The sequence below is a fragment of the Cyprinus carpio genome, chromosome B24 (genome assembly GCF_018340385.1).
Source record: "Cyprinus carpio isolate SPL01 chromosome B24, ASM1834038v1, whole genome shotgun sequence".
Classification (NCBI taxonomy): Eukaryota; Metazoa; Chordata; class Actinopteri; order Cypriniformes; family Cyprinidae; genus Cyprinus; species Cyprinus carpio.
This window is the reverse complement of record NC_056620.1, coordinates 15,685,995-15,697,418: the sequence shown is the minus strand read 5'-3', so window position 1 is coordinate 15,697,418 and position 11,424 is coordinate 15,685,995. Positions and strand designations below refer to the sequence as shown.

At 37.6% G+C, this 11,424-nt stretch overlaps 2 protein-coding genes across 4 annotated transcripts; both read left to right on the top strand.

The window, feature by feature from the left end:
* The first annotated feature begins 15 nt into the window (after positions 1 to 15).
* Positions 16 to 6,697, top strand: LOC122142316 (mucin-5AC-like). 3 transcript variants are annotated; one of them, XM_042752460.1, is made up of 4 exons: positions 16 to 1,419; positions 2,398 to 5,762; positions 6,253 to 6,472; positions 6,558 to 6,697. In XM_042752460.1, the coding sequence occupies exons 2-4, from the start codon at positions 3,824 to 3,826 to the stop codon at positions 6,559 to 6,561; spliced, it is 2,163 nt and encodes a 720-aa protein (XP_042608394.1). In that variant the 5' UTR covers positions 16 to 1,419; positions 2,398 to 3,823; the 3' UTR covers positions 6,562 to 6,697. The 3 variants fall into 3 exon arrangements, with proteins under 3 accessions (XP_042608394.1, XP_042608393.1, XP_042608395.1); XM_042752459.1 differs by lacking the exon at positions 16 to 1,419 and adding an exon at positions 1,429 to 1,851 and having other exon boundaries at positions 1,978 to 5,762; XM_042752461.1 differs by lacking the exon at positions 16 to 1,419 and having other exon boundaries at positions 1,429 to 3,839; positions 3,939 to 5,762.
* On the top strand, positions 6,564 to 11,365 carry LOC109077034 (adhesion G-protein coupled receptor G2-like; the record flags this gene model as incomplete). The annotated part of the gene is made up of 12 exons (XM_019092660.2): positions 6,564 to 6,713; positions 6,808 to 6,969; positions 7,285 to 7,407; positions 7,494 to 7,539; positions 7,638 to 7,744; positions 8,599 to 8,723; positions 8,873 to 9,144; positions 9,227 to 9,326; positions 9,620 to 9,903; positions 10,018 to 10,119; positions 10,223 to 10,351; positions 10,442 to 11,365. Coding segments are annotated over 12 exons (1,689 nt in total), but the record flags the coding sequence as incomplete, so codon positions are not given.
* Positions 11,366 to 11,424: the final 59 nt, after the last annotated feature.

Genomic DNA, 11,424 nt, shown 5'->3' with positions numbered 1-11,424 from the left:
AATTGTGAGATATAGAGAAACTCACCAGTCAAAACAACAGACACAGAATCGACACTCAATATAACAACGTCACCTGTCAGTACAACAGGTACATCAAACAGTATACCAGCATCATTGGTCAGTACAACAAATATAACACCCTATATAACAACGTCACCTGTCAGTACAACAGGTACATCAAACAGTATACCAGCATCATTGGTCAGTACAACAAATGGTCAGTACCCTATATAACAACATCACCTGTCAGTACAACTGGTACATCAAACAGTATACCAGCATCATTGGTCAGTACAACAAATATAACACCCAATATAACAACCTCACCTGTCAGTACAACTGTTACATCAAACAATATACCAGCATCACCGGTCAGCACAACAACTACGACACACAATATAATAAGCCCAACAGTCGGCGCAAAAAGTACAACATCCTCACAAGTCCAAACAACACTCAATATAACAACCTCAGTGGTCAGTACAACACAGATAACACTCAATGAAACAACCCCACTGGTCAATACAATAGATACATCACACAATTTAATGACTTCAGTGGTCACTACGACACATACAACACTAGATATGACAGCCCAGCCGGTCATTACAGCAGATACAACAGAAAAAATATCAACCTCAGTGGTCAGTACAAAACATACAACACTTGATTTAACAACTCAACCGGTTGATACAGCAGATACAACAGACAAAATAACAACCTCAGTGATCAGGACAACACATACAACACTCGATTTAGCAACTCAACCAGTCAATACAGCAATTACACCACACAATATAACAATCTCACCTGTCAGCACAACAGCTACATCAAGCAGTATAGCAAACTCACCAGTCAAAACAACAGGTACAGAATCGACACTCAATATAACAACCTCACCTGTCAGTACAACAGGTACATCAAACAATATACCAACATCACCAATCAGTACAACAAATATGACACACAATATAATAATCCCACCAGTCAGCGCAATAGGTACACCATACAATACAACAACCTCACCAGTCAGCACAACAGATACAACACACAATACAACAACCTCACCAGTCAGCACAACAGATACAACACACAATGTAACAACCTCACCAGTCAGCACAATAGGTACCTCAAACAATATACCAACATCACCAATCAGTACAACAAATATGACACACAATATAATAATCCCACCAGTGAGTGCAACAGGTACACCATACAATATAACAACCTCACCAGTCAGCACCACAGATAGAACACACAATATAACAACCTCACCAGTCAGCACTACAGATACAACACTCAATATAACAACCTCACCAGTCAGCACCACAGATAGAACACACAATATAACAACCTCACCAGTCAGCACCACAGATAGAACACACAATATAACAACCTCACCAGTCAGCACAACAGGTACCTCAAACAATACACCATACAATACAACAACCACACCAGTCAGCAAAACAGATACAACACTCAATATAACAACCTCATCAATCAGTACAACAGGTGCCTCAAACAATATACCAACATCACCAATCAGTACAACAAATATGACACACAATATAATAATCCCAACAGTGAGTGCAACAGGTACACCATACAATACAACAACCTCACCAGTCAGCACAACAGATACAACACACAATATAACAACCTCACCAGTCAGTACAACAGGTGCCTCAAACAATATACCAACATCACCAATCAGTACAACAAATATGACACACAATATAATAATCCCACCAGTGAGTGCAACAGGTACACCATACAATACAACAACCTCACCAGTCAGCACAACAGATACAACACACAAGATGACAACCTCACCAGTCAGCACAACAGGTGTCTCAAACAATATACCAACATCACCAATCAGTACAACAAATATTACACACAATATAATTATCCCACCAGTGAGTGCAACAGGTACACCATACAATACAACAACCTCACCAGTCAGCACAACAGATACAACACTCAGTATAACAACCTCACCAGTCAGCACAACAGATACAACACTCAATCTAACAACCTCATCAGTTAGGCCCACAGATAGAACACACAATATAACAACCTCACCAGTCAGCACAACAGGTACCCCAAACAATATACCAACATCACCAATCAGTACAACAAATATTACACACAATATAATTATCCCACCAGTGAGTACAACAGGTACACCATACAATACAACAACCTCACCTGTCAGCACAACAGATACAACACACAATATATCAACCTCACCAGTCAGCAAAACAGATACAACACTCGGTATAACAACCTCACCAGTCAGCACAACAGATACAACACTCAATCTAACAACCTCATCAGTCAGCACCACAGATAGAACACACAATATAACAACCTCACCAGTCAGCACAACAGGTACCTCAAACAATATACCAACATCACCAATCAGTACAACAAATATTACACACAATATAATTATCCCACCAGTCAGCACAACAGGTACACCATACAATACAACAACCACACCAGTTAGCAAAACAGATACAACACTCAATATCACAACCTCATCAGTCAGCACAACAGGTACCTCAAACAATATATCAACATCACCAATCAGTACAACAAATATGACACACAATATAATAATCCCACCAGTGAGTGCAACAGGTACACCATACAATACAACAACCTCACCAGTCAGCACAACAGATACAACACACAATATATCAACCTCACCAGTCAGCACAACAGGTGTCTCAAACAATATACCAACATCACCAATCAGTACAACAAATATGACACACAATATAATAATCCCACCAGTGAGTGCAACAGGTACACCATACAATACAACAACCTCACCAGTCAGCAAAACAGATACAACACTCAATATAACAACCTCACCAGTCAGTACAACAGGTGCCTCAAACAATATACCAACATCACCCATCAGTACAACAAATATGACACACAATATAATAATCCCACCAGTGAGTGCAACAGGTACACCATACAATACAACAACCTCACCAGTCAGCACAACAGATACAACACACAATATAACAACCTCACCAGTCAGCACAACAGGTGCCTCAAACAATATACCAACATCACCAATCAGTACAACAAATATGACACACAATATAATAATCCCACCAGTGAGTGCAACAGGTACACCATACAATACAACAACCTCACCAGTCAGCACAACAGATACAACACACAATATATCAACCTCACCAGTCAGTACAACAGATACAACACTCAGTATAACAACCTCACCAGTCAGCACAACAGGTGTCTCAAACAATATACCAACATCACCAATCAGTACAACAAATATGACACACAATATAATAATCCCACCAGTCAGCGCAACAGGTACACCATATAATACAACAACCTCACCAGTCAGTACAACAGATACAACACACAATACAACAACTTCACCAGTCAGCACAATAGGTACCTCAAACAATATACCAACATCACCAGTCAGTAAAACAAATATGACACACAATATAACAACCCCACTAGTCAGTGCAACAGGTACACCTACAATATAACAACCTCACCAGTCAGTACAACAAAAACAACACTCAATTTAACAACCTCACTGATCCATACAACAGATACAGCACACAGTATAACACCCTCACTGGTCCATACAATAGATCCAACACACAATATAACAACCCCAGCCAAAATAACAGAAACCACATTCGATACAACAAATTCATCGGCCAGTACAAGAGATACAACACTCAATGTAACAGCTGCACTGGTCCATACAACAAGTACACCACATAATATTACAACCTCTCCAGTCAAAACAACAGAAATGACAATCAACACAAGTACACCACACAATGTACCACCATTATCAATCAGTGCAACAAATACAACACCTAAAATAACAACTGCACCAGTTAGCACAACAGGCATACCCATTATAACAACCTCATTGGACAGTACAACAGATATAGCACTCAATGTAACAACCCCACCGGTCAATACAACAGTACAAAACTTAACATATTCAGTCAACACAACAGTCACACCACTCAACCTAACTGTCACAAGACTCAGTTCAACAAACCCTACAGTCAGTACAACAGCCACATCAATTGACACAACAGCTGCAACAGTCACAGCACTTGATAAAACTACAACAACACTCAACACATTAATCATGCCACTTAATACAACAGGTATGTCACTCATTACAACAGCCATGCCACCTTCTCAGGTGGAAACAACAACACCACCCAATACAACAGCACAGATAAGTAAAACTCTTACTACAACAGTTAGACCATTAAATGCAACAGCTGCACCTCACTTTTCTACTGCCGTGCCACTCATCTCAACTGCACTACATCATACAATAGTCACACCATTCAATACAACAGTGGAAGTTCCAAACTCAACTTTCACATCTGAAATTGTGGAAAATGGGACACAATCTAGCACAAATAGTTCTCAAATCTCTGGCACAGAGTCCACCACCACCACAACCTTTCTGCCAAATACAACACTGTTTAACTTGACAGCACTATTACACCTAAATGCAACAACACCCCCATTAAACACTACACAACACAGCACCACATTCACAATTCATTTAAACACTACTGAACAAGACATCACAACAGTATTTAACACTACATTATTCAGTCACAATGTAACAACTCTCATAGAAAATAGGACAGATTTATCAATACCTAATGTAACAGAGGTTAACGTAACACTTAAAATTACTACGAACCACAAAAACACAGCACATCTAAACGTGAGCTCTCCTGTCTTAAATACCACAACACAATACCCACATGTTACACAATATAACACAACCACTCTATTTGAAAATGCAACACACTCAAATAATACAAGCCTAGCCCACACTACAGAATCACCAAGTAACGTAAATGAATCAAACACAACTCAACCTCTTGAAAGTACATCTGAATTAAATACAACAGCCATTTCGTATTACACAACACAACTTCTGAATGTTTCGACAGTGGAGACCACAGATGCTGAAACTGATACCACTACAGATACACTAGAATTTAATACTACAATGTATTCATTTAACTTCACAACTTTTAATACAACTGATGTCACTTATTCCAACACAACAGACTCTCTGTTCAATACAACTCAATCAAATACAACAGCCTTTACAATCAACATAACCTTGTTTAACACAACAGATGCGCCACTGAATGAAACCAATTTCAATGGGACTGATGTCAATCGTAGCATCAACTCAACTGAGACCTCCAATATCACATTGGAATTTAATACAACTGTTAGCCCTACAGTTAATGTAACACAGTTTGACATCACAAATACAACACAGATGCATACAACAACCTTTCCAACAACAGAAAATATTACCAGTGGGCCAACCAACTCCACTTTAGAGCCTGTCACAACAGTTAGTCTTCTTAACACAACACAGTCAAATGGCACAATAGAAAATGCATTTACTGAAAATATAATCACTAACACAACTACAACAATCAATCCAATTAACATTCCAAACAACATACCAACAAATACTACCGTTATTAGCATTGTCACAAATAGCAGTACAGCTCCCACAACTGCTCCATCAGTGATACATCCAAGCTCTCCTCAGAACAGCTCCACTTCCACAGCAGAAGCTCCAATTATTGCTCCAACTCCAACGACTAGCAAAAGCAACACAACAACATTCACTACACTTCCAGCTGTGCCAACAACACCAGCCACTACCATGGCAACTACTACAGGTTTGACTATATTTCTTGACTCAACATTCCAAAACTGACTCTAGTTTCTTGACTCAAAATACCAAATATAAATGCATTTATAGGTACATGCATCCACAACAGTAAAAATTACTAAGAATTTGTACACTTAAAATGGATATTTCACTCAATATGACCTCAAGTTGTTCCAACTCTTTCCTTCAGTGGAATACAGAAAATTATATTTTGAACAAACGTCTCAATGTTTTTTCTTTGATCATATCATGAAAATCTATGGGTTCCAAACAACATTAAATTACATTAAATAATCAATCTGTTTGCATTTTATACAAAAATCTAAGTAAATTGTATTATTTTATCTATATATAAAGCAAAAGTTCTGAGAACGGCTTTAGCAATTTTAGTTTGCAGATGCCACTTGCTAATTTAACATAAAAAAAATGTTTTGTTGCGAGTGTATATTTATGCCATATCTACAAAAGCAGCTCATTTATTTTTGTAAATTTTTCAGGAGCAACAACTAAAAGCCCAGATGCAGTGGCTAGCGATCTTCTGAACAAAACACAGAATTTGGCATCTTTAAACTCAACTGAGGTCAATCAGCTGGTCAACCAGTTAGAAAATCTTATCTCCGCACCCAATATTAGTCTGGATCTAGGCCGAACAGTACTGTCCGTCATCAACAACTTTCTAAACAGCTCTACAGATACTGTGGCTGCCTCCTCAAACCGGTAAGACACGTGCAACGTAAGCATTCAATGTCTGAAACTGACAAACTTGAAATATTGAATGCAAATCATGTATTGTGCTTTGAAGTTAATCAAAGCTGTGGATAACTTGGGTCTGAAACTTGTGATTCGGGACCAGACCGAAAACATCGTATTTGATTCACTTGCTTTGACTGTGACCAAAGTTGATGGGACCAACTTTGGGAAAACATCATTCACAATTGCAGATCCCTTAAACCCACAGGTAATAACAACTGAAGTCAAAGCAATTCCTTAACATTTTGGATGCTTTTGGAAGTCACACTCAAAATTTGGTGTTTATATTTCTGGTTATACAGGTCACAAAAGGACTTCAAAGACAAGTCAGAGCAGTGGAAAGTTCCTCCCCCCTGGCCAAAATAACACTACCTGCATCTCTGACAGAGAACCTCTCTCCAGAAGAAAAGAAGATAGCCTCTAGAGTCCAGTTCACCTTCTTTCAGAAAAGTATATTTTTTCAGGTAAAACTGGGTTAATTGGACTGAGTTTCATATGAAACACTGTTTCATATAGAACACATTAGTACAGAGCATTGTTTGTAAATGACATTTTCAGAAAACCAATTGCCCTCCGATCAAATAAAAGTTTACAGAAAAATGAAAATTCTATCATTAATTATTCACTTTCATGTCATGCTTTCTTTTCCAATTACCATGTATTTAAGCTTCAAACAGGATGCAAAAGCACCATAACAGACTAGATAACATTTTCAGAAATAAAGCTTGCAGGTTTGAATCTGCTTATTAGTTGATTCTTTGATTTTCATCTATCTACAGGATAAAACCCTGAGTCCAGAGAAGCTGAACAGCCACATTCTAGGCTCTAGTGTGGCTAACCTGTCAATCAAAAACCTGAGGGAGAATGTTATATTTACTCTGAGGAATAAACAGCCCGTTGCGGTGTGTGTGCTTACATATTTGCTGTACATCATATCTCAATGCCAGCTGAAACCTGTCTGATCTATCTCTTAACTCCTTTCCCACAGGGGAACTATGTAGCATCCTGTGTTTTCTGGGACTTTGACAAAAACGGTGAGATTACACACCTCTAGGAATTCCCAAGAAAATGTGAAAACTGTCTGATTTCTTAATTAATGTCTTTTAATTCCTATGTGTTTTGGATTTTCTAGGAGGTTTAGGAGGCTGGAATGGCAACGGCTGCTCTGTGAAAAACAGCAGCACTGAGAACGAAACTGTCTGCAGCTGCAATCACCTGACAAGCTTTGCTGTACTACTGGTATGTATGTCAGTGTGGGTTGTTTTTTTTTTTCACAGAAATGCCCACATCTATTATCTAATTAACATTTACAAGTCAGAAAGACTCTTGATATTTAAATGCTAAAATACAAACAGAAATACACAGAGCATAGAGAGTGATGACTGCCTCAACAATGGATTTTTATTTGGCATGCCAATATTTAAAAACATTTCATATACATATACACTTTTTATAACATTTTTATAACTGTCAGAAATACATGTACATATAGTGTTTGAAGTCCATAAATAGTCTCTTATGCTCACCTTTATTTGATCAAAACTACCGTAAAACCAGTGATATTGTGAAATATTATTACTATTTAAATAACTGTTGTTGTTTTTTAAATAATAATATATATATTAATATAGGTCATTTATTTATGTGATGGCACAGCTGAATTTTCAGCATCATTACTCCAGTCTTCAGTGTCACATGATCCTTCAGAAATCATTCTAAAATGCTGATTTGGTGCTCAAGACACATTTATTATTATTATCAATGTTGAAAACTATGTTGGAAATTAGATAATTTTTTTTTCTTCAGGATTGTTTGAATAGAAAGGTTAAAAAGAACAGAGAATATTTTAAATAAAAAATCATTTACATTACTACAGTCAATATTGATTTATTCTTGGTGAATTTTTTCTAACTATTCTTACTAACCCTAAAATAACACTGTACATAAATAAATAAATAAACGGTAATCATTTATACAAAAATGTATTTGAATCAATTGTGTACCTTATAGTTTATACTGTCCATCCTTATTTTTGAGCCCTGAGTTAGCTATGCATTACACATTTCTGGAACTGTTTTGTTTTGTCTTCAAAGGACATTAGCCGGCAAGGCATAACTGACCGTTTGCAGGCCACCATTCTTACCTTCATCACTTATATTGGATGTGGGGTGTCCGCCATCTTCCTCTCGGTTACTCTGATCACCTACCTCGCGTTTGAGTGAGTAATATCCTCCCTCTCAGTGTTTATAGGCCCTAAAATTAGATTAATCATGACTGACCCCTCAAAAACCTCTTCTAAAATGAAATTAATTCTGAAATCAATTCCCAAAGAACCTTTATTTACCCATTTCTTCTGTTTCATTTCAGAAAACTCCGCCATGACATCCCTTCAAAAATCTTGATCCATTTGTGTTTCGGCCTGCTCTTGCTGAACCTGGTATTCTTGTTGGACTCATGGCTGGCGCTGTACAAAGATGCTGTAGGCCTGTGTATTTCCACAGCCTTCTTCCTGCACTACTTCCTGTTGGTCTCCTTCACCTGGATGGGACTGGAGGCTCTGCATATGTACCTGGCCATCGTCAAAGTCTTCAACAACTTCATGTCCCGATACATGCTAAAATTCTCCCTGGCAGGCTGGGGTGAGTTCAGCTGCTAAATTAGCTGTGTGGTTTGTGGCTGTAGATGACTGCTGATTTACTTTCGTAATGTGTGTTATTACAGGAATCCCTTTGGTTGTCGTCATTATCGTAATTGCGATAAACAAAGATAACTATGGCCTCGTAAGCTATGGGAAATTTTCTGACGGAACTACAGATGAATTGTAAGTATTCACCTCATCATTTAAAGGGGTCATGAACTGGCTTTTTTGATCTTCTTCTGCGGAGGCGGTATTTAGCCACACTGTTACATCATAAAGTGGCACACTCCACAAGCTGTTTTTAGACTAATGAGAAAGTTCTGGGTTCTGAAACTTACAGGATGTTTTTATAGTACAATGAGCTTTTATATGTCAACAGATCAAAGGAATTTTGGTTTCTCAGTTCATGGCCACTTTAAAGGCATCATTCTTCATTATGTCATCGCTCCTAATGTTTCTATATTTCTCTCTCCTAGTTGTTGGCTGAACAATAACATAGCGTTCTATGTGGCTGTTGTGGCGTACTTCTGCGTCATATTTGTGTTGAACCTGGCCATGTTCGTGGTGGTGATGATCCATCTGAGACGAATCAAGCGCCGAAACCCTCACAATAATCAGTACCACAGCAGCTTGCATGACCTTCGTAGCATCGCCGGACTTACTTTCCTGCTCGGGCTTACATGGGGCTTCGCCTTCTTCGCCTGGGGACCAGTCAATTTGGCCTTTACGTACCTGTTCGCCATCTTTAATTCCCTACAGGGTGAGAAACAATGTTATGTATTTTGTTTTATGCAAAAAGTAATGTAATAATTCAACTACCTTGATCACTTGATTTAAAAAAAGCGTCTTTTTTCTTGTTCTCATTCTCTCTCAGGCTTTTTTATTTTTGTTTTCCACTGCGCTTTGAAGGAAAGTGTCCGTAAACAGTGGAGAATGTATCTCTGTTGTGGCAGTTTACGATTGGCTGAAAATTCAGGTACCGCCAGATTATTAACCGAACTGAAAAATAGCTGCATGTTACCTTTTAATAGATATTTTATAGGCGTCTCCTCTCAATCTCTCAAATGTTTTATCCACAGAGTGGAGTCGGACAGCCACACAGAGCAACCACACTAAAAAGACTTCGATCATGACGGCAGATTCAGGGTCCCACAGTGTACCACGAAGCTCAGTGAGCAGCGATGACTCTGTGCCGTCCCAAGGCATCGGTCAGTTCTGGAGAAAAAGAAAATAAAAAAATTACAAATGCATTTTATACAAGTCAAGAATGTTTTTAACTCTGTCATTTCACATTACAGGCTCACCGGTGGATGACAGTGTGATCATGTTAGGGGAAGCAAATGACGACGTGATCTTCAATCAGATGAACAGTCAAATCCATTCTTAGAAGAGGATTATAAATGCAGACAGGAAAACAGGTGAAGAAACAGTTTCTATCAGGCCTGGAAAAAAAAATTACCACCAAGATGAGAAACGAATGACTCAGCTCAAAATGTCTTTTCTCATCAGTTAGTCTGAATCAATGTTACATGCAGTAAAGTGAACTTTATAGCCAGACATTTTGTTATTTGTTATCGAACTGGGCTGCTCACAGCTGAGTAATGAATAGCAAGAGCACGTACCTATGGGAGTCAATGTGTAAAAATATCTCTGTGTACTGAGGAGTTTTGGGGTTTTAAACTCCTATATATTTTCAGCAAACAGTATTAAATACCTCTTCTGCAAAAAATAAAGCTCAGATGATGCAATTGCATCAGATGGTACTTAATAAAGGTTTTATAATTGATAAAGGACTACATTTAAAATGAAGGAAAACATTCTGTCTTAAAAACCATATATATCTGTCAGACGTGCTTTAGAAAGACTGAGATATGTTCTGTTTTCCATATAGTTGTTTATTAGTTTTTTCCACATTTTACAGTCACTCTCAGTTTTGTAGTTCTTACATAAAAATAATTAATATGCTAATGTATCTAAAAATTTGTTATATGTAATCAAATTTGCTTTCTTTGTACTGTGTAAAACAGAATTTGTCTGAAATTATTTTTAAGTAGTATAATGGTTCTGTTTAGCAAAAAAAAAAAAAAAAAAGTAATATGATTTATCATGTTTTTATATATTTTTTAACAATTATGTAGTTTTATGAATTTATGATAATTTCACATTTTAGGCAGAGTTGGGAATCAGAGATTCTAACATAATAAATAATTTATTACACCTTTTGTCTGTGATACAATTTCTGTGTGTGTGAGAGTTTAAATTCTATCACTGAAGCATGTGA

Bases quoted from the DNA above. Each gene is read 5' to 3' on its own strand.
- LOC122142316 (XM_042752460.1), top strand. From the start codon at position 3,824: ATGACAATCAACACAAGTACACCACACAATGTACCACCATTATCAATC. The intron at 5,763-6,252 runs GTTTGACTATAT...TAAATTTTTCAG, and splicing joins TACCATGGCAACTACTACAG to GAGCAACAACTAAAAGCCCA.